The sequence below is a fragment of the Pan paniscus genome, chromosome 14, assembly GCF_029289425.2.
Source record: "Pan paniscus chromosome 14, NHGRI_mPanPan1-v2.0_pri, whole genome shotgun sequence".
NCBI lineage: Eukaryota > Metazoa > Chordata > Mammalia > Primates > Hominidae > Pan > Pan paniscus.
This window is the reverse complement of record NC_073263.2, coordinates 111,831,463-111,855,782: the sequence shown is the minus strand read 5'-3', so window position 1 is coordinate 111,855,782 and position 24,320 is coordinate 111,831,463. Positions and strand designations below refer to the sequence as shown.

The 24,320-nt window shown below is 47.3% G+C and overlaps 1 protein-coding gene across 1 annotated transcript in view; it reads right to left on the bottom strand.

The window, feature by feature from the left end:
• The window catches only part of COL4A2 (collagen type IV alpha 2 chain), a 209,635-nt gene that overhangs the window by 154,029 nt on the left and 31,286 nt on the right, over positions 1–24,320 (bottom strand). Inside the window, exon 4 of the mRNA XM_034936975.3 lies at positions 4,972–5,052. Within this exon, the coding sequence (XP_034792866.1) occupies positions 4,972–5,052 (81 nt within the window). The remainder of the gene's footprint in view (positions 1–4,971; positions 5,053–24,320) is intronic.

Genomic DNA, 24,320 nt, shown 5'->3' with positions numbered 1-24,320 from the left:
CCAGACTGGGCAATATGGCAAAATCCCATCTCCACACACACACACAAAAAAATACAAAAATTAGCCAGGTGTGGTGGTGCACGCCTATAGTTCCAGCTACTTGAGGGCCTAAGACAGGAGAACTGCTTGAGCCTGGGAGGGCTGCAGTGAAAGGTGCTAGGGGCGGGCACCTTGTTTGGTGCTGATGATTGCCTGGTATTCAGTGGAGGGATAAATCTGAGAACATGCAGTATCAATGAATCGGAACTTATCATTTATAATTATTCCAATATGCTTACTAGAGATTATTTGAAATACAGACCCTCAAATAACAATAGAGCCCTGAATCATTTGTTAAAGTTATTTTTTAATCCACAAAACAACTGAAGAGGTGGTTAGAGAGTTAACTAGGGAGCCATAACTCTTGTGTAACGAGGGGAAACTCTCTTCTCACGCTGCCTATGTTCTTCCCTGCACCCAGGAGAGCCTCACTCTTCTAGGCTGACATATGGGAAGAGGAGTACGGACACAAAAGATGATTATGCTGGAAAAAGAATTTGTCTAAGTCCCCAGACTTGAGTTTTGTTTTGGACTCTGCCACAATCTGGATGTGAGATTTGCAGAGGCCATTTCCCTCCTGAAGTCAGGGTGCTCGTATGTGAACTACAGGACATGGGCTGGCTCCTGGCTCAGCTCCTCCCAGCTCTGCCCAGGGAGGGGAAGTGGGCCGTGCCAAGCAGCCGGGACACAGCTCCTGCCTTGCCTCTTCAGGCCTCAACTCTGTGGCTTGCTGGAATTATCTATGGGACTGGGTGGTTCTGTCTGGGAGAAGCAATTCTCTCCCTGCTGGGAGAGTCTACCACTCACCGCCCAGGGATGAACAAAGCTCTGCAAATTGACCCAAAGCTCATTCATTTGTCACGTGAGAATCCATTTGGAACTGGAATCCATAGTATGCTTGTGATTTCTGCTTCGTGTCCAAAAGTTATCCAGTGACGTACAACTTCCGATGTTGGCTGTCACCATGGTGACGCACAGATGAACTGGGGTACCATGCCCATAAAAGGCTGAGCTAGCCAAGTGCTGGGGTGTGGCGAGTCTGCAGCCAGGCATTTCCAGGGCTGTTACAGTAGCACCACAGGGAAGAGAGACGGGAGCCACCCCAGGGGAAGCTGTGGGAAAGAACAAACTATGCACACAGCCCTTTCGACAGCAAGCTCTGTCCAGCTGCTATTTTTATGTATTATCTTACTTTAAAAAAATACTATCAGTCCAAAAGTAGGGCAGACAGAGCAATGCTTCTGCAAGAGCACATTTGGGAAAATCTGTTAATTAATAAATAGTTAAGCCACATGCACCGGATTTGTAGTATTGAAACAGATGCTCTATCTTAAAAATGTTTTAATACAGTAGATGCAGCAGTCCTGGGAGTAACTGTCTCCTGTAACACACAGAAGAATATCTCCAGGAATAAGAAAATGGTAAATGGCATCACTGATCTCTTTCTTACCTTTTATCATCAGCTATTTCTATCACTTTATCGGTGAATGTTCAGGGTCTCACCTGAATTAACAGAGCAGCCTTGTGTGCTGATTGTTAACACACTCCAGTGACTGGCTGTGTGGTCCCTTGGCAGCACGGGCCTCGGCCCAGGTGAAATGACAGTGTTAAGCATCACGCAGCACCCAGAGGTACAGGTACAGCCAGATTTCAGGCCACATGAGTGCTGCGCGTGCACAGTGGATCCCACAGTCCAGGCCCCGGGGTGGGGGGCGGGTATCATTTGCCTCTTTTGTACAACCCTTCAGACAGCTGCCAATCACAGCTTAATTGGATCAGTGTTGATAACCCGTCTGGATAGCTAGAGGACAGCCAAGCCCACACGGAGTTTTGGATTACTCATGTTAATCAGATTAACCAGAAGGTGTCGATTTTTCATTTTACTTGGCAAAGTATAGAAAGAGACTCAAGGTGTTTCCTTCATTAGGGACCCTGGGAAATAAAAAGGTCTCAATGCCTGTGCTGTGAATTCATGAAATCACAGAGTCTTGGGGATCCTTAGAAATCCCCTCCTAATAACCTCACTGAAAAGACCTCTGGCATCGTGTAACAGTACACTGCTATGCAGATGCCATTATATATTGAAATAATCTGAACTAGCTATGTTTACTGAAGAATCAAATTCTCCTAAAGGCATTATGGAAAATGTTACTATGTTGATTCTGCATTAAATAATCATAGAAAGTGAAAAGGAACAGATCCGGTCACCTCTACTCAGTTTGTTTGGGTTCTGTTTATCTGATGACATGGACAAGAATGCAGAGTCGCTCTAGACAGTAACTCCGTCCCACACAGCTAGTCTCACAGATATGTGTATACCACCAATTTTATCCATGCCCATATAAGGCTGAGCCAGTCAAGGGCTGCGGGGTGGAGAGTCTGCAGTCAGGCATTCTCATCACTGCCACAGAAGTGTCGTTGGGAAAATCCATAGCATGAGACCCAGGGGAATTTTACATCTTGTGAAATGGCTTCCATAAACTTAAAAATTATTTAGCCTTGTTAAGTGCTGATAAATGATCTTCAACCAGCAATTTCTAAACCATAAAGTCCCCATAGCAGGCAGAGGAATGCTTAACCGAAACAAAAATAACTGTTTTGAGAATTGCAACTAATGATGAACGCAGCAGGTGGAGAGATGGGAGCTTTGATCAAAGGGGCAGGAAGCCTCCTCAGTTGTGATTTTTGACAGTGAAATAATGATCAGTCACAGGTTAGGAAATAGGATGACAGTATTTATAAAGAGGTTCCCTATCACGAACTGTGCCCATTTGATTTTGTGGAGGGGACACAGGAGAGGAGGCAGCGGCATCGCACCTCAGCCCTGGAGGCCAAGCTCCAGCAGAGGGTCGTTCTTCCTGGCAGGTAGGGATGGGAAATGGCTATGGTAGAAACTGACTTCAGGATTCAACTTGGGGAAACTCATTTGGACACCCAAGGGCTGTTATGATTTCTGATTCCAACAACATCAGGGCAATGCAGGCAAGAGTTTCCAGTTGCCTTGACAACCTGGCATTTGCCAAACGAAGGTGTAGACAAGCATGTGTCCCAGGACAGATGCACGAGTCCAGGGAATAAAGGCAAGGAGGCTGGGTCATCAAACAAAATACTACTCCCCACACCTTCACACATGCAAGATGGACTTAAACGTGCACATATAAATTATACTTTTAAACCAAGTAACACCAAGACTCAGTTTTAAAGATATCAGTTTTAAAGGCAACAGAATCAGAGATCAATCACTTTGATTGAACATATTAAATCCAATATCAGGGCAATATTTCAAATTCTGCCAGATGTAATGGTGATAATTTGGGGTACCCTTTTTTCCTCTTACTTATCTATCAGACGGACCACATCAAAGACATTCAGGGAGTGAATATTTCCAAAGTGAGAATTGTTAGCAATGATACAATTGCCAGTGCTCCCTAGTTTGTATAACTATATTGCAGTATAAATGCAACTACTTTTTTCTTTACAGAATATTTTTATGACATTTCTGCTTATTATAACTATAAAACATCATTGCTTTATATATGCACATATATACACACATGCAAACACACGTATGTACTTATAATGAACAATGAATGAAAGAAAAGATGCTTATGAAAATTAAAATTGCTCTCAATTTTGTAGGAAAGTGGTATACATTGACCCAATTTTGCATTATATTATTGTTTGTTCTAGTGGAATACAATTGTATTAAATTTCTTAGCAAAGTGTGCAATGACTTACTCAGGTAATTTAAGACACTCTCATTTCAAATGGAAGTACAATCAGGCACCGCATCATGACTTTTTGGTCAACAACAGACTGCGCTGAAGATAGTGGTGCCCTAAGATGACACCAGATCTGCCCAGCGCATGACCCACATGTTTGTGGTGGTGCTGGTGGGGACAAACCTGCTGTGTTGCTGGTTGCATCAAAGTGTGGACATGCAGTGTATGACACTTGGTGACAAGCAACTGCGTCACTGGTTTCTGCATTTACTATACTCTACTTTTTATTGTTATTTTGGAGTGTACTCCTATTTATATGTGTACATATGTTAACTGTAAAATAGCCTCAGGCAGGTGCTTCAGGAAGAATCCAGAAGCAGGCATTGTTCCCAGAGGGGATGATGGCTCCATGCGTGTTACTGCCCTGAAGACCTTCTGGTGGGACAAGATGTGGAGGTGGAAGACAGTGATATTGATTATCCTGAGCCTGTGTAGGCCCAGGCTCCCATGTCTGTTTGCTTCTTTGTTTTCAACAAAAAAGTTTAAAAAGTAAAAAAAAATTTTTTAATAGAAAAAAACATCGAATAAAAACGTAGAAAAAGAAAATATGTTTGTACAGCTGTACAATGTGTGTTTTAAGCTAAGTGTTATTACAAAAAGAGTCAAAAAGTTTAAAAAGTTTAACAGTTTATAAAGTAAAAAAGTTATAGTAAACTAAGGTTAATTTACTACTGAAGAAAGAAAAATATTGAAAACGTAAGTTTAGGGCCGCCTAAGACCCAGTGTTGATGGATCTACAGTGGTGCGCGGTCATGCCCCAGGCCTTCACATCCACGCACCCCGCACTCCCCAACGCAGACAGAGCAACTTCCAAGTCCCGCAAGCTCCGTTCGTGGTTAAGTGCCCTACACAGGAGTCCCATTTTACATCTTTTTACTGTACCTTTTCTGTATTTAGATATACAAATAGTACTGTGTCGCAACTGCCTACGTACAGGTTTGTAGCCTAGGAGCGACAGGCTCTATCACACAGCCGGGTGTGTAGTAGGCCCGGCCATCTAGGTTTGTGTGAGTACTCTCTAGTATGTTCAAGCATGTTCAAGCAATGATGAAACTGCCCAGCCACACGTGTCCCAGAAGGTACCCCGTCGTTAAGCGAGGCATGACTGTATGAGGAAGATAATATTATTTATTGTAATGCTGTGACTTACACGTCCACCTTTCTCAGGGTAGCACTGGCAGCCCCCACTGCAATCTCTTCCTCCACACGGCACATCAAACTTCTTCACACCCTGCAACAATAAAACACAAGGCAAAGAAAAGTTACCTAAACATTGCCAACTACAACATGTATTAAAATATCATCTGTTGAGAATCCTTCCAACTCTAGAAACGATTCATTCAAAACATTCAATAAGGCTTTTTTAAAAAAATAGACTAATTTTTAGAGCAGTTTTTGGTGCACAGCAAAATCGAGTGTAAGGTCCAGAGATTTCCAATATACCCCTGTCTCTCCCACCCCTGAAATCCCCCACCATTGACATCCTGCACCAGGATGTACAGGTTGGAACCAATGTGTATGCTGGTTACAATCGCCGAGTCTGCCCGCATCACCATCACCAGAGTCCACAGTTGAGACCAGGGTTCACCCTTGGTGCTGTATGTTCTATGGTCAAGGAGTCTTTAAATAGTGCTCACTAGGCTGGGCACGGTCGCTCACACCTGGAATCCCAGCACTTTGGGAGGCCGAGGCAGGTGGATCACAAGGTCAGGAGATCGAGACCATCCTGGCCAACATGGTGAAACCCCGTCTCTACTAAAAATACAAAAATTAGCCAGGCGTGGTGGCAGGCACCGGTATTCCCAGCTGCTTAGGAGGCTGAGGCAGGAAAATCGCTTGAACCGGGAGGTGGAGGTTGCAGTGAGCTGAGATCACACCACTGCACTCCAGCCTGGGCCACAGAGTAAGACTGTCTCAAAAAAAAAAAAAAAAAAGTGCCTATAAACTGCCTGATGCCAAGCAAAGTCCTGGACCTCCAGCGTCAGGAGAACATTCCGAGAATCTGGATTCCATGTGAAGTGAGGAATCAGGAAGGAGCAGGCCTGTGGCATGCATGAGAAACTCCGGGGCATGGGCAGCAGCTCTGCCTTCTGCCTGGACGTGTGGAGCACGTGCCTGGAGAAAATGCTGGCGGGGAACCCATAGAGGTGGGCAGGAGTGGGCCACCACGGAGGGGAGGAGGAGGTGTCGGTGCAAACGGTGGCTCCCTCATGGGACACCCATCATGGTGATCAAAGGGAGGGCCGTGTGAGGAGGCGGGACTGGCAGGTGCATCTGGCGGGATGCCAAACCCTCATCTGCACCACCGATATCACTTGCGACTTCAACTGAGGGGCGTCGGCAGAGGAAGTCCACTTTCTTTCCCCTTCGCCCTACGGGACACACTTATGCTCAGTAAGGAGGAGGAATGCCGAGAAGAGGCTTTCCTCAGGACCTATTCAGGCAAGTGGGTGACCCCACTGAGTGTTTCATCAGAGAAGGAGATACAACCTTAAGTGAGTCAGTGGGAAATGGAGGGAGTTCCCTGGATGGGCAATCCCGATGGGGCAAAAAGGTGTTTCTCATCCTTGATCTCAACATTCAGATCAAAGATGGACTTGGAGATTGGGCTACTGGACAAGTACCTTAGCTCTTCCTTTCAAATCGTGACAGTATTAAGCGTTTTGAGATGATGGCAATCAGAGTGACCCTCTTTTCTCCCCTTTCTGATCAGCCGAGTCTCAGCACAGGCCTCCTCTCCCCTGAGAGGTGAGCTAGTACAACCTTCATTCTACAGGTGAGCCAGTGCTGCCCTCCGCCCTATACAGGTGACCTAGTGCAGTCCTCAACCCCCACACAGGTGAGCTAGTGCAGCCCTCCCCACACACACAGGTGAGCTAGTACAGCCCTCCCCCACACACACAGGTGAGCTAGTGCAGCCCTCCCCCACACACACAGGTAAGCTACTGCAGCCCTCTCCCCCACACACAGGTGAGCTAGTACAGCCCTCCCCCCCCCACACACAGGTGAGCTAGTACAGCCCTCCCCCACACACACAGGTGAGCTAGTGCAGCCCTCCCCCACACACACAGGTGAGCTAGTGCAGCCCTTCCCCATACACACAGGTGAGCTAGTACGGCCCTCCCCACACACAGGTGAGCTAGTGCAGCCCTCTCCCACACACACAGGTGAGCTAGTACAGCCCTCCCCCCCACACACAGGTGAGCTAGTGCAGCCCTCCCCCCCACACACAGGTGAGCTAGTGCAGCCCTCCCCCCCACACACAGGTGAGCTAGTGCAGCCCTCCCCACACACAGGTGAGCTAGTGCAGCCCTCCCCCACACACACAGGTGAGCTAGTGCAGCCCTCCCCCCACACAGGTGAGCTACTGCAGCCCTCCCCACACAAACAGGTGAGCTACTGCAGCCCTCCTCCACACACACAGGTGAGCAGTGGCTCACAGGTGAATCTTAATCTAGCTTTTCACCCTCAGCCAGCCTATGCCAGCCTGCCTGGAGCCTCCCTATTATCACACAGTTACACCTAAGGGACCCTGGACAAGGCTGGCTTCTGGTGTTCACTGATTGAAACCTTATCATGCAAGTAAAACTTACCAGATGACAGAACCCTTTCCAATGTTAAGCAAATTGTATTTTACCACCGCCTTTTCACTCTCTTCTGAGTTACGTGTCAATAGACTAAACAGGACTATCACTTGGGGACTCCCTCTGTAAGTTGTTTTGTGATAGCGGGTCTGCTGGAACCTTCCCCATTCCTGTCACCAGCTGCATGTCCACGTGGAGGTGCAAGTGGCATGGCCAGGCCCACTCTGCCACTGCCGCCCAGCAGGGTCTTCCAGATAGTCCAGGGCAGAAGGGCAGGACACGCAGGCTTCTGACCCAAAACCTCCTGGCAAGAGTTGGCCTTGGGTTCCAGCAATGACTCCATGTTCCTTTTGTATGGGTGATTTTTTTTTCTTTCAGCTAACAATTTTCTACTAGAGAACTCTCATCTGAGAGTTTCACATTTTTTATGTTCTTCTTATAAATATTTACCTAATATAGTGTCTGATGCATCAGTTACTACTATAAAAAAAAAACTCCAAAAAGTGGAAAGTCCCAAACCCTTCAGAGAAAACAGTACCTTGAAAGCTTTTACATTTCTTTCCAGTGATCTTTTTGTCTTGAGTGAGGTAATGAGGCAGCTGGAGTTTATGGTGTAAAAGTAAACATATATAAAATCCTCTCATGCCCTGAAAACACGATCCTAGGTATTTGCCAATTTTTTAATGGCTCCAATGTTTATCTGCAATGGGACTCATAAATCCCATGATCTGAATATGTGATTTCTAGAAATCCAACTCCACACTAAGCCAGAAAGTTTAGCACCAAAGCTCAAGACTAGATGGGCTGGCGCATTCATGCCTTTTACTACACATGAGGGAGGCATGAACAGGCGCTTGGCAGAGGTCCTCAGTTGACCCAATAATTCATTGGCCAGTTGTCTGGGAAGGGCAGGCGGGCCTCCTGGGTCTATAGGGTAAAGCATCAACTCATATCCTCCATCTGCTGTTTCCCATGCTATTTTTAATTTTGATTTTAAAGCCACTTGCCAAATCCCTCCATATAAATCAAAGGTTGAAATGATTTGAATGGTTTCAAATTGATCTAACAGACTCTTTATTCTAGGTTTACGATATTCACTGTATTTAGTTGTAGTGAGTTATTCATAACCCACTCAAAAATGAATGATGCATTCTTACTTTTGGAACTAGGACTTGTAGGCTGATTAAGATACCTCCCAGTAACACTTTTCTACATGTACCGATGGCTCCAGTGCTATATTGTGAGGGAAGGAATACCTCATTGAGAGGCAGCCCTGCTCATTCCACGCCAAGGCAGTTTCCATGGACATGCCAGCCGTGAGTGCACACACGCACGTGCATGTATGTGTGTTCCCACTGACATCTTACCTGTCCTCCAGAGAGACTCTTAGGAATTCCAACATTTACAAGAGCCCGAAGTACCACACTTTGGAATGTGAGGTCTCCAGGAGGAACAGAAATATTGACTTATTAGGGCAGGGTGTGTGCTTCAGACAGTCTCTTAAAAACTCAACAAGTCTCTGACCTGAGCCTTGGCATCCCCTGAGAAGACATGGGTCTCTGAAACAGTCTCGAGACACAAATGCCTCCCTGAGGACCTCAGAGGAGGAGTGTGAGGACTGCTATGTGGTGTCCCATGTCTGTGGCCTGGCCACTCCCTCCAGCAGAGGCATACCGACTGCACGCACCTGCTGCCACCCTGCTCTCAGCCCTCCAGTCTATCCCTTCATTTTACTGCTTAACGCAAATCAAAGACAAGCCGCGATCCTATTCTTGTCAACTCCTTAATAAAAATGATGAGTTTCCTCCCACCCTGCAGCCTCCTCAAATCTCTGCTCACCCCCTTCATGAAAAAACACTGGCCCTGGTCCATATTTTAACTTCAGTCTCCGTGAGGCCTGTTTTTCCCTATAAGGTCTGGTTTGCCTCAGTGTTCTTTAAAGAATCCTGCATGGGTCTCACCAAGCATTTGACACACCTCTTTTTACAACAATCACAGGCTCATGAAAGAAACATCAATTCAATCCTCCATTAATTTCTCATTTCAAGTCTGAATTTCCAAGGCAGCAACTGTGTAGGGCAATTCCAATGCCCAGCTCTCACTGATGCCCCCTGCAGGTGTGCCTGGCTGCCGACCCCACTGAAGCTCGCAGGGCCAGGAGGTTCCTGCAGCTCCTACTGCAGGTGTGGAACGTGCTCCAGGCTCCTGGGGTGTACTGTAGCCGTTCAGCCTGGCTGGCCAAACTCCTGTGATTGTCTGGGTGTCCTTCACCCCAAGGCAGGGAAGGACTCAAGGCCTGGCGGGACCAGTTTTACAGAAGGCCTGTGAAAGCTGGTGGGGGCACCCTACTCCCTGGAGAATGCCTGACTCTCACCTCCTCATAGGCACACAGAACCTCCCCACCCAGGGAACTCGGGACCACCGAGGAATCTGAACCATATCCGGCACCTTCCTTCAACTGCACCAGTGAGAGGACACCTCACATCCCCAATTCCAAACTAACATGACAAAGGGCAAGGGGCTGGGAGGTCCTTCATCCACGCTTTCACTTTACAAATTCATTCACTCATGATCACTGATGTGAATTTCCTCTGAGCCATGCACTATGCTGGGCTCTGGGTATAGAGTAGGGGGCAGATTAGACATTGCTCCTGCCTGTGGCAGGTGACCAAGTAGACAAGAAGGTGAAATAAGTAAACAAACAACTAAACCCACATAATTTAAATTCTGGTAAGAGCTGCGAAGAAGAGGATGGTTAGAGAGCAAATTAGGAACAGTGGGTCCTTAAGTATTGCATTATCCTGTTCACAGAGAGGACTGGCTGTGTTCAGGCCTGCGCCCTAGGGCTCTGCTATGCTCCACTATTCCTTCTATGCCTACCTCCCAAGGCCAACCTCCCTGCCTGACAGCCTGAGGCTCTCACTGCTAGAAAGCAGAGACAGACTGGCTACCCCTAACCTCCAGGCCTAGGAGGGCACCACCTTCATGCCATCATCATCGTCATCATCATCATCATGATCATTATCAGGGAATCAGGAACACGCTGAGTTGGAGTGACTCGAAGCCCATTCTTCCTATGACTTTCAGGATGCTCCAACACTGCTGTGCTCCCCAATTTGCAGCTCAGGACTCCATTTCAATCTAGTGCCGCTTTTCAGTACCCACAGTTGAACATCCTTAGTCCCTACTCAGCTGACAGCCAGCTCAGTGGCTTCCCAGGTGCATGGCCAGGAAACTTCAGACCTAAATTCCAAATCATGGAAGGAGTTTGCCTAGGGGGATGAATCATTACTTCCCTCAGAAAATGAATGAACATTTACTGAGGACCTGCAGGCAGTCCCACCTTGCCAACTATCTCATCACACACCAACCTGGAGGCCAGACCCCATTGGACTTATCTGCTCCTTCAAGAAAGGCAGAGGAATTAAAGAAGCTGGCAGAGGCACTGTGGACAAAGGGAAGGGGCTGCTAAGTCTGATTATTGTAAGCTCTTGACATCTTTAGTGTTGTGGAACCAAAAGGAATAGTTCTGAAAAATAAATGTGAATTATAAATTTTAGGAAATAAGTGTCCAAAGCAGCATAAACCTAAGAAGCAAGGTAGACTTGAAAGTCTCTGAGCTGCAAGGAAGAGATGAAGGACCGGTCATTCTTGCACCAGTTCATAGGGACAAAACCCTCGCTGGCAAGGGAGGAGCAGGGTAGAGAAAGCCACAGGCAGCAAAGAAGCAGGAGAGAAGGCTGGGTGCGGGGGCTCATGCCTGTAATCCCAGCACTTTCGGAGACCCAGGCAGGCAGATCGCTTGAGCTCAGGGGTTCAAGACCAGCCTGGGTAACAAAGCAAAACCCTGTCTGTACAAAACAAACGAACAAACAAACAAAACAAAAAAATTAGCTGGGTGTGGTGGTGCACGCCTGTGGTCCCAGCTGCTTGGAGGGCTGGGGTGGGAAGATGGCTTGAGCCCGGGAGGTAGAGGTTGCAGTGAGCCAAGATTACGCCACTGTACTCCAGCCTGGGCAACAGAGCAAGACCCTATCTCAAAAAGAAAAAATAAAAATAAAGAAAGAAAGAAACAAGAGAGAGAGCAGGTAGCAAAGAAGACACTGGACAGAGAGTTTGAGGAAGATTTACCTGGAAGTTGTACCACAAATAAAATGGGAGGGAATAAGAGGGAAACAGAGAGGAAAACTGATCAGAGGCAGGGACTTAGACACAAAGTCAAAGAGGTCATGGGTGCTTGTCTGAAGGGCAGCTGCTCTCCCAGCTGGCCCCCGCCATGGCAAGTGTGCTGTGTGGACAGGGCCCATCAGCATCACCCTGGAGCTAGTGAGGAATGCAGGCCCCACCCCACCTTTCTTGGAGCAGAACCTGCTTTCTAGCATGACTTCCAGGTTAGCACATCGAGGTTTGCAAAGCCCTACACTAGGTGGTCGGATGGGCATTGTGAAAACAGGCTTTGTTTAGAGATAGCGAGAAAGCTGGAAACCACTGAACCATCACCCTGGGTGCAACAGAAGGTAGGAGTTATTACAGGTTCAGCATGTTCCATGACTCAGTGGGTGCCTGGCATGTCTGTCCTAGAAAAGTGATGGCCCTTGGACCTTGCTTTGACCTCTGTGACCTGTGCTGCATCTGGGGCGGCTCTGAGCCCTAAGGACTCAGTGGCTGAGCCTCTAATCCCTCCAAGTGCTAAAAAATTGTAGTTCTCTCTTTCATTTTTTAAAAAATTCAAAATATCCTTCTAGAGCTCTTCTTTTTCCTGTTCCGAAACTGGTAGCCAGCATTGCTGTGCCAATTCAAAACTATAGGAATTGGAAATGTTTAGGAGCCAGTTGGCAGTGTATGTAAAGGCATAAGATGTGTTTTCCAGAAGCCTTATACTCAACTGGAATGCAACAGACATTTTTTCCAGGTGCAGAACGGGAATCTTTGAGTGAGGGATTTCTTGGTTGACTTCATATATGGGAATTCTTTTCCTTGGAGTCTTATTTAAATCTTGGCATCATTACATTTAGAAAGATGTGGAAATTGGGCTGGGTGTGGTGGCTCACACCTGTAAACCTAGCACTTTGGGAGGCCTAGGCGGTGGATCACTTGAAGTTAGGAGTTCAAGACCAGCCTGGCCAACATGGTGAAACCCTGTCTCTACTAAGAATGTAAAAATTAGCTGGACATGGTGGCTCACGCTTGTAATTCCAACTACTCACGAGGTTGAGACACAAGAATCACTTTAACCCGGGAAGTGGAGGTTTTAGTGAGCCACGACTGTGCTACTGCACTCCAGCCTGGGTGACGGAGTGAGACTGTGTCTCAATAAAAAAAAAAAGAAGATATGAAAATCCATCTGTTTGCATGGATAGATTTACCATAGACATCAAATCACTCTAGATGCACAATCTAGATTCCTTGGTGAGTCTTTTACCTCTGGAAGAATAAAAGTCATGGAACCCTTTAAGGAAAACCAGGTTCTAGTTTCTTGAACCAGGCTCCTATCAGGATCAAATGCAGAATTTCTTGCTTGGAGTCACTAGCTGCCTGGCTGCCAGCAGAGACTCTGTCATTTATCAATGGGATACAGTGGAGTTGGAGCAGAGATCAAGAGTGGCAGCTGCAGGATTAAGAGGACATCCGGTCCTCCTGGTTGCTGCCCTGGCTCTTCTGTGAGTGACCCCATGACAGTGAGAAGAGAGTATCGTGTTGCCTTCACTAGGATCCTGTGCCACCAGGCAGAGGGAGAGTCCCTCCTTTGCCACCTGGGAAAAGGGTGTCCTCTTTGGTAGATGTCTGAGGAATCGCCCATCTCAAAACGTGGAGAAAACTGCCCAATGTCACTTCTCTCCATGGCAGATTGGTCCTTATATTTAGGACACTAAAAAAATAGGTTTAAATGACAACCTGAATGCCAGGAAACAAAACACATAAACAATTTAAACTCTTTGAGACTACTATTTCTCTACGACCACTGCAAATTGTCAACATATAGCAAGGGAACAAACCATGGAAATGCACGCAGCCCTCTGCAGACATGAGTATCATTTAAAGTGGATGCCATGTAGACGAACGAAAAAAAATGCTGGTCATTGTTCTCAACTTGCACATAGAAAATGAGCAGTAATCGAGTTATATGAATCGCAAGAACAGAACTCATCTGTCCCAAAACAAAGAATATTTTGTCCTCTACATGTTCCAAGAAACTTCTTGTCCGAGGAGGTCTTTTTAAGCCAATTTACCTCCAGCCAACAAGAGCCATCCTCTGAAGGGAATTTACAGATAGCTGACGATTGGATTGTGCCTAGCATCTAACCCAAATTCCCTCCACAGAGGAATACTGAAAAACCTATGCCAAGTGACAAACAGGATCAACATTACCTATTGTTAAAAAGTTATCCTTTTAAAAGCTAAAAAGTTATCTTTTCAAGGCAAAAAAAAAAAAATCTATACAATTCTTTGTCTTTGACACAAGTCCAGTCAAGCTGGACTTTTAGAATTACTATTTTAATCAAAAAAGAGGCCAAAAGAGAAGAAAGCCAACTCGGGAAACAAGGTTCTCAGTAAAGTTCTATTAGTTTATCAAAACAGGAAATATAAGCCATTTCCGCACATGCAGCTTTAGAAATTAAGGAAATAATTCCAACATGGTATTAGCAGGGCAAGGTATATGGAAGAGGAAGTGCAGGTCACAGTTGCACCACCCAGCACAAATCCTTCTTCTATATGCCGGGCAGCAAAGCCAGCCAATTCAGCTTCCTTTGTTTAACAGTACTTCAAGGGCATCCTAAATAAATGTGTTCACTCTACAGAATGGTCTTGAACTAGTCACCAGCTCAAGATGGTGAAATGCCTGAAGGACAGGGGCGCTCCCCCACGTACAATGAATAAGCCCCATGGGCTTTTCTGGAGTGCCAGTGAGTGCCAGCAGTTATGACTGCGTCGATGCCCGTCCTCATGGAACTGAGAGACTCAGAGAAGGAGGGAGGAGCTCAGGCTGTGTATTTGGAACAGGAGAACCAGAAAGAAATGACAGTAGTTCAACGAGTTGGGCTAGACACTCTTTAGGAAGACAGACGTCCTTCCTGTCTGGAAGCAATCCTTTACGGTCTCCCAGACGAATACCTGAGGAATGGGATCATTCCCCATCCTGGTTCAACACGGCGGCAAGACATAACCAGGAGGCATGACGTTTGGTGCCCTCCCCTGAGTCATCGGCAACAAGCCCCGTGTTTTCATATCTGCACACCTATACATTTTAACGAGCAATGACCGGCCAAGTGGGCCACCTTCCATTTCTCCTCAGGCAGCTCAATGTCTGGGTGTTTTCCACACACAGTGTGCTATTGGCAGGGCCACCTCTGACAGCCGTACTTTAGTGCTGGGGCTTGGGTCCTGACGGGCAGGACCGGCTCCAGAAAAAATTCAGGAATTTGACTGCCAGGGCATGCAGTGTGTGGTGGGCCAAAGGCCAGGGCCAGAACACATCCCAGTGACATTAGTCATCCTGAGACATTTAAAGCAGGCTGAATGACAGTGGAGGGATGGCAGGCAGGGCCCCAGGTAGGAACTGCTGAGAACCCGGGATGCTGAAGAGCAGGTAGGAGGGGCCAACTGGGAACATGAATGATGTAGCAAAGGGCAAGAGTTCAGGCAGAGAAGTGACTGGTCCTTTGAAGCCACAGCATCTTCTGCACAAAGGGAGGATGATGGCACCCTTGCACAGGGCTGCTGTGAGGGTTTGGTGATGTAACTCAGCCCCCCGAGCCTTCCCAGCTAAAGGGTCACCAACGCCTGGCTCCCCGGCCTAGAGCTCCTGACACATGAATGAGAGTTGAAGCCCAGCCAACATAGTCTAAGCCAACGCTGCCTTGGAAATGCCTCGTCCTGGGCTAGAGATGATCTCAGAGCATGGGTGGGCCTGGCTTCAGGTGAGGACAGGTAGGCCATCTGGCTGAGTGAGGAAAGGGGGCTTGGCATTTCCTGACACACATCCTCTGCCCTGGCCACTTCTTCACAGTTCACACTCAGTGCCTTTCTAGAGGCGAAAAGCAGGCTGAGATGCGCCCTCTCACCAGCGAGGAAGGCAGGTGTGCACAAGGGCCCGGCATGCGGAGGCGTGGACCCAGGTGTTCGCACTTGGCAGTGAGCCACGATAAGCGCAGGGGATGAGGCTCTGTCCAGAGCCAGCCCTCCCCATTCTTTCATGGCCTCCCCTTAGTCAACAGAGCACCCTGGCCTTCACCCCGGGAGGAGCTGAGCCCTCATTTGTTGGGTGGTTTTATTAGGTGCTGGGTGGAGACTCACATGTGCCTCATCTTGAGTCATCTGGTCTAGAAGCCTGGAACCTACACAGCAAACACCCAGGGTGTAGACATGGGCGTGGGGCCGTCGTCAGCCGTCAGGCAGGACAGCGACCAAAGGGGCTGGGTTGAGCTGGGCAGCACAGGTGACAAGCAGCCTTCGCAGTGGGCATACAGCAGGGCACTGGAGCCACAGAACAGGGCACTGAAATGCAGGCAATTTCCATCTCGGAGCACTGGAGGGTGCCCCGTCGAAATATGAGTTGCCTGCATTTGAAGGTTTCCTTGCCTGTCTTCGAATGTCTTGGTCACTAGAGTTCTGGGGCCCCTGCTTCTCTCACTCAAAGTTACTTCCTGAAATCTGTTCCATCACTCCTGCCATAGACACTGCTCCTTATATTGTCTATGGTGACCACGGGATCAACGGCTAAGACCGCTGAAGATTTTCATTGCAATTTAGATACATTTATTAACCCATGGCTAAATTCTCCTTTGAATCGGGTCTTACTCACTTGATTTCAAAAGTTAATCTTAAATGACTTTCTGTCTGGGATTCCCAAGGCTTTGAGTTACGCAGGAAACAACGCCCCAAAAGCCTCAAACAAGAAAGAGTTCTCTTTCTTTTGAAGTATTTTGATACTGTTCCTTCAGTACCCCAGGAAAGCTCCTCATTTCCAAATTCACCTCTCACTGGCCTTCATTGCTGGCTCCTGGCCCCCAGGTTGTGAGGGTGATAGAGGCAGCCCAGGATCCTGGCTGGGGTTGCCCGGATACATCAGCAGCGCCCCGGAGCTGGGTGTGGGCAGGATCCCAAAGCCCATCTTCTTGATGTCATCATGAAGTGGACACACAGCTGGCACTATTCTGAGAACTAACACGCACCCCAGCTACCTTGCAGAAGGTGGTCCCCCTGTGCACAGGTACACATGCCCAGGCACAGATGAGATGGAACAAGACGAGAGCCTGGGTGTTGCTATCTGAGTCATGTGACTTCTGTCCCACACAGCAGCTGGGAGTGTGTCAATGGACCAATTGCCAGAAACCACCTTCCCTTGCCCCCTCTCCTTCTCCACCCCTAATATAGATGGCCACCCTTCATGTTTTTGTAAATCACTAATGGCTGTCTAGGTCGGTACTTAGCTAGGTGGGTGCTTCTGGTATTAACCCTTTAGTTGAGAGCCCATATCAGGTTAAAAAGAACGGGTGAGGACAAGACGTGCATCAATGTGAGTCTGACTTTCTTCTTCCCCAGGTGAGTGGCTGGTGTGTTTGAGTAGGCCTCGACTGTACTGATAGGGAAGGTGAGGGTGTGAAGCCAGCATCTGCTGTCCTCTGATTCCTGCACCCCACTGCTTCCCAGGAACAGCAGGCTTCGCTTCTCCCAAGACCTGCTGACTGGGGTTCTGCTCCCCTGCATCCACTGTTCCCTCCACTTTCAAAGTCTCTTTTTCTTTCAACTACAGCCGAATGCTTAATCACTTATTTTACATGCTGAGGGAATGTGAGGATTTTCAATGCATGGAGTATGAACACCTCTGAAGTTCCATCCTCGCAAAGAACTTGCCTTTGTACACACTGTTCCTTCAGCTTGGAATGTCCTCCATACCCTCACCTTCCTTGTCAGTGCAGTCAGGACCAACTCAAACACACCAGCCACTCACCTTGGGAAGAAGAAAGTCAAATCACATTGATTCACATCTAGTCCCCACTCATTCTTTTTAAGAACAGGCTTTTCTGCTGTAACACAGTATATGACTGTTTCTGAAAAATTCTCACACTCTGCAAAACCACACAGCAAACCACCGAGGTCCATGGGAAAAAGAGAGCTGGGGCAGGCCACTCAATACCGATGCAACTTTGTAACTAGGGCCTTAATAAAATTGGTAACAATCCTAATAAAAATAATAGCACAGCTTAATGGACATGTTAACTTCTCAAGTAAAGAAATACTGCAGTAAATAAAACAGTTTATCCTGAAGAAAAGTGATGGCATAGTTTCATAGAAGGGGGTGTAAGGAAGTGCTGAGACTGCTACACTGCAGAGAGCAAGGACAGGATGACCAAAGATTGGGAAGAGCTGTGGAGAAAGCATTTCTAAGGAGAGTATGTGGCCTGAGCGAGGCAAGAGAGAGAATACTGCGGCCCTGGGGTCTCGTATAGAGTTCCATTCCTTGACAGTTTGCTGTGCTGATGTGTATTCTTCTACTTACCCTCAGCTATCCTGTTACTCAGTGGTACAAACACCATGCTGGGAAAAATGTCACGCATGAACTAACATGACTTCCATCTCATACTGACATCATTCTCTTCTGTTCCAATTACCTATCAGCAAGTATGAGTTAGAGGAGATGTGCTGTAACAAACAGCCTACTTCAATATTCTCTCATTGGCTACTCATTTAAACCTCAATGTTGTCGCCAAATAACTAATAAGAAAATTGGCTGCATAAAAGACCATCTTTTATGAAGGCTATTTGTCATCTCATCCTTTCAACAGCCTGAGGGATTTTGTTCTGTCTCCGTGTTGAGAAGAACAAGTTACAAGGAGCTTTTAACTCTTGTTCAAGAGGCCATCAATGTAATCATAGTTAGAAGTGAGTTTTCAGACTCATAGGTACACATGCAGTGAAGAGTTTCACATGTTACATTTAGAATAAATACCCTTACATATTTATGAGCTATGTTGTTTTTGTTCTGTTTCATTAGGGAGAGAGTTCACCGAGACATCATCTAATATAAGCATTACCTCACACATTATCTACACTAAATTTTAATTATTTATACGGCATGCCAGTTCTTGGTATTCTTTGGCAATGAATGAAAATGTGTATGTTGTTAGTATTGGCATATAGGTCTAAGGTAAATATTTAGCCCTGTTTGTGATAAACAAAGTGGGTCCATCTTTTGAAGCTATTTATTCCAGAGAAGTACCTTCAGTTTAAGAGTTCTGTTCAAAACCTGCCCTCTGTGCTAAATTTGGGAGAAAAAAATCTGAAAAGCATGGAATGAAAGAGATCCAGGAATCCTTTTTCAGAATACAATAAGATTTCTGTTCTGGTTGGTGAAGACTGGTCTAGGCAAGGAAGGTCCCCGTTTGCATTGGCACACAGCAGCGCTGCGCTGCCCGGGCAGGCTCAGCCTCAGGTGCCTGCAGCTTTATCTTTGCAAACTTGACCATCAAAGTCCCAGGGGCTTTGGGGCCATGGACAACACCACACCCATGCGACAGCCACTTTACCTACCTGCTGGCCTGGCTTCTGGGTTAGAATTTCTGAATTTCTGCCCCGCCCTTTCTCCTGGAGGTACGATGGCAAGTGAATCACGCCTGGCAGCTTTCAGATGGCGTGTACCTATGCCTTCCCACATCAGCAGGGATTGAGGATGCCTTTGCTGTGAACTCACACTCAGTAGTTTTTTCTCTGCCTGGAAGAAGGTCTGTGCATAAAATCTGCTCTAAGTCACAGCAGACGCCTACTCCTGGGGCCAGCAGAGGAGAGCGCCCATTGGGTACGGACAGGCGCAGGCAGCACTCCGTTATTTGGGAGTGGATTATCTACCTGGATATTTCAACAGTGGATTTTCAATCCCACTCCTCTCTGCCCCTCACTAGGTTGTTGGGATTTTAATTCTTGTGTTCGATGGACAATCAGAGACCACACACACAGTCATTGCAGTATGAAGTTGCAAAGATTGCATGTTCCCTGGACTAGGTTAGACCAAGTTTTGGACGCTAACCTCTGTCGATAAGGCTAATTTGGAATTAGCATGCACACATTTTTAGGTTTGAGCACGATTTTTAGAGTTTCCTGAGTGTGAAATTTTAGGAGCCAGCTCTACCCTGCTCTCCTATACCAGTGCATGAAGACAGTTGATTTTTCTAGTCTTTTTACGCTTGATCTGGAGTGTTTGCAAGAAGATGGGTTCCTCCTGGGCTCCAGAGTGCTATGATGCTGTCTTGTGCCTTTGCCCTGCCCTAAGCTTCCAGCCGGGTGTGCGGGTCTCCAGTGCTGCAGATTTGATTTGCTCTGAATGGCACTGTGTTTGGGAGAAACTTGATTTGCTTTGGACCAAGGGTGCCTGGGCTCCAGGCCGTGTTTTGTGGGGGCGGTCTTGTGAGGAATGCTCATCCCACATGCCCTGCAGGGTCCTCATTTAAAAAATGGGTAGAATCTACTGTTCCTGCCTCCTGGGGTTGCCGTTAGGATGAAAGGAGATTAACCCACGGGAAGAGGTGAGGATAGTGCCCGGCTCCCGGCAGGAAGTACCCAGCATCCATGGTCCATGTTCTTAACCTGCATTTTATCATCTTCCCCTAGTGGGGGAAGATGCTGGTGTATTTCTATCTCACGATACAGACCTGGGGAACAGCAGGTGTCAACACTGTCATTGTTCAAGGAGATTGCTCTTTATGGAGACACTTGCATGCTTTAGGATTTTCACTGAGTAAGCATGCATATAATGCTGACTCTATATGGCTTCCAGAATTCACCTTAAAAGGGTCTTACTTGATTTAATGTTAAGTTCTAGGTACCATCAATTTCTCTGAAGTAAGATTTCAAAAGGAAAAAATTTAGTAAGCTAATTCATCTCTAATAAGTCAAATTCTTAGCTTTCTTTATTCTATCTCTCTCTTTCTTTTAAAAAATTCAGTGAGTAGCTGGCTTAGGCACAATTTAAATGGCTCATCTATGCCGAATCTTGTACCCGAGGTCAACCAATGAGCCAGGGTCACTTGGGATCCAGGCCAAGATCCCCATTCTCTGTTCGTCACTATGAGCCTAAGATAAAAATTCATGAGTCCTGTCTAAGCAACAAGGCTTGTAGTCCTCCTATGTATCAAAAGTGCTCTTATCATATTACAAACAACTAACATGCTGAGATTATAAACATCCACAAACGCGGACTTCCTCCAGTATTCTATGTGATGTCATCTGGCCCTTCTTTCATATCCGCTTTTATTATGCTCCTGTCCTTTCAAAACAGACTGTGTGCCACAGTACAACAAAAGCCAGGAAACGTCGGCCCTCTGGCAGCGAGACAGAGCTGGAAACAAGGAGAAACTGATAAAGCAGAAACACCTCCAGATGGAGAAGTAAAGAATCAATCCTGACACAGCAACTCAGCCTGGCGTCTTTAAAGCCGGTATCCCCTTACGCACACCTACGGAAGGCTCCTGCTCTGCTCCTCTCAAAGTGGAGTTGTTACTGAGTTGTTTTCATCAGTGCAGGTGGACATTCCCCGGAAAATGTCCTCTAGCGAACACTTCTGAGAGTCTGCTAAGTGCTAAGATCTAAAAGCCAACAGGCAGGCCCCTTGTCCTTGGGAGAAGACAAGCCAGTGGCAGAAACCAACAGCCCTGAACAGTAAATCCTTAACAACACCTAATCAGCCACAAACTATGTACACCCAACCTAAGGCTCGTGAGTGAGTCCACAGCCACCCTTAGTCACTGCTCCATAGGGGCTGGACGGCCAGCAGCTGGAATTTCTGGCTATGGGTGGGAACATGACAGAAAGCAGGGAACACAGAGCTTTGTGCAGGGCGGCGTTGGTCTGATACTCTACTGGGGAGAAGCCCGTCGTCCCGATCACGCCACGCGCTTGGATGTGTTTTAAAATGGGGTTCTGATGCGAAGGCAGCGCTGGCCACCGACCGGCTCAGTGAACACCGGAAGTGGCGGGCGGGCTTCTTTCCCTTCTCTGTCGTGATTCAGTGCTTCCTGTCACCCCCAGCACACCCCTCCCCACCCCTGGGGAAGCCACTGCCAGGAACCAGCTCCCTGACATACCATAAACAGTCAAACACTGACGACGCTCCCTGCTGCCAGGTCACTGAAATCTTTTCCCTTAATAGACAATACTCCTCCTCCTGTTGGGAGCAATCCACAGACGCCAGAACACGAGTCAGAAAGGAACAGAGTCCTCTGAAGTCCCCAGAATCGCATGGCTGAAAACGCCCTGAGAGTACCCGAGGGTCACACTCACACATGCAGAGCCTGAAGCAAGCGAGAAGCTGGGGTTTGCTCTCGGGGAACTTAACAGCCAAGGACATAGAGTGAGCTCGAGACCCTAAAGACTCTCTGTCCCTGTGCAGTTCTTTGTGCTTCGTAATGTCTTCATGAGCTACAGGACTGCTCTCCTTTCTTCCGCAGCTGCCCCGAAAGACTGGATCTTTCTGCCCCTGGGCTAGGAGAAGTACCCTTCAGAAGATGCTGCCAAAGGAACTCCCTAAGGTGGGGAGGGGATGAACCTTAAACATTTTCTTTCTACACTTCCACTCTTCTCAAGTCTTCTCATCCTCTTCCTTTATCCCTTTTTGTTCTTTTACATCTTTAGAATGAAGTCTTTGGAAAGGTGGATTTGCTGTATTTGTAGTCAGCTTACATGAGGACCGTGGCCATATCTGTGGCTAGAGTAAATTGTCCTTGGCTGGGCGCGGTGGCTCATGAGGTCAGGACGTCAACACCAGCCTGGCCAAGATGGTGAAACCCCATCTCTACTAAAAATACAAAAATTAGCCGGGTGTGGTGGCGTGCACCTATAATCTCAGCTACTAGGGAGGCTGAGGCAGGGAACTGCTTGAACCCAGGAGGCGGAGGCTGCAGTGAGCTGAGATCACGCACTCCAACCTGGGCAACAGAACAAGACTCCATCTCAAAAAAAAAAATTGTCCTCTTAGACTGGACTCTGCAGGGGCACCAGGTGCCCATTGGGTGAGAGGTTCTCAGGCTCTGTGAACCAGGAGGCCCATTTATTATCCACTCTACCTGTCACCCACCCTCAAGGATTCAAGCCATGCTGGCAATGTCATAAACCGCCAGGATGAACCTTCTTCCTTCCAATCAGTGTAAACAGTGTTACTGTTCTATACTGGGTTAGTTACAGGATACATTATGAGTTTATACAGCTTCATGGAGTGCCATTGTTTCATTTCTGGAATGCTTCTGAAGTGCCACAGACTGTCATTATTTGGATGGTCCAGGTTAGCAACTCCTCGGCACCCAGCACCTCTATTTTGACTCCTTCTTTGATTTTTTCCTCCCACCAAGTTTACTGAGCATCTATTATGGTCCCCAGGTATTGTGCTAAGACTGAGGATACCAGGTTCAAAGATCAGATCTCCAGAACGGGAAAAGATGAGCAAGATGATTAATTCTGGGAGATCCCAGTCTTTTATTAATGAAGACCTACTTTTGACTCTGTTTTTGTTTTTTTTCCCCTATATCTGAGGCTTGTAGAGAAAGGGACTGTGCTGCTGGAGGCTGAGGCTGCCATGCACTCCCTCTGGCTCAGTCCTCACAACTGGGTCAGAGGCAGTAAACTCGTTTGAGACTGACCGGCCAGGCTTCCAAGGTCAGGGAAGCCCCTGCTCCCACGACATTTTTCCCACGAAAACTGGGTGCTACAGAGATTTTAGGGAACTTCCCTAAGATGAAGCCCCAAATATGCAAGCACCAGTGATTCCCTCCATCCAGGAATCTCATCACGATGCTATTGCGATAACATGCTGCCCCTCCCACACCTACTGTCGATCAGAATTCAGTCCTCTTTTCTCTAAACGAAGGCTTTCTGCGCAAAAGGTAAAAGAAATCCAACTGTTTGGCCCATTTAAAATCAAGTCACTGAACTTTCTCTGCGCTCAATCACACTCTTCATCTCTGAGGTTCATCTCTGTTCTTACCACATGATAACGTGAAAAAATAGTTTCTTAAAGAGCTGGCCCCATCATCTCCAGAAATGATGTTAGGGAAGGTCCGTGGAAGGCACAGGCCTGCAGTACTGAAGGCAGAGGCATAACTGCCAACCACAAGTCACTGATTACAATCCAAGAGCACCATTTTCTTCCTTTTATGGGGCATATGACTCTTCCAAACATTGTCCTGCAGACACTTAAGAAAACAAAACAAAGCCCCAAACAAAAACCCGAGCTCCTTACTCCACAAGCGTTGTGACCTCCCGGCTCAGGGCAGCAGCCAGTCGCTCTTGGCTGTGGGAGAGAACCTGGGAGGGTGGGGAAGAGCAGCCAGACATTTTTTCAGCTTGCGTCTTCAGGGGACAGAAACAAGGCATTCTTTCCTTCTGCAAATCCAGGCTAGCAGCTCAGGAAAACAATCACTCCTTTTCCCAGCTGCAGAGATGGCTGGATTGCCTTGGCTGCCTTGCACGTTTCTCCCCTAATCTTCCAGATAAACCATCCCTGGGGTCCCAGGTTTAGCCTCTCAGCAGAGGCCCGTTGTTTTCAGTGAGTGCTAACTGGGAAGGCCCAGGCCAGCTCCCTCCTGCTCTAGTAGAATTATCTGGGTTCAACGGGCTCCCTAGAGCCTCAGTGCTCTTCAGGGGGAGCATTTTACCCCTGCCACACACACACAACATTTTCTGTGTCTTTTCTCCTAGTTTTAATAGTTGGCCACATGGCTCAGTAACTGTGCCTCTCTCCTCTCTCTCTCTTTCTCTCTCTCTCTCCCTCACTGTTTTCCATTGCATTTTTGCTCTTTTTTGCCAGCTAATGGTAGAAGCTCACCATTGGAGCCTTCCTATGCAGTAACTGCTCAGCCTTAACAGACTATTCCCTTCTCTCTTAAATTGATGAAAGACACTTTTTCTCTAATTATTAGAATCAACTAGT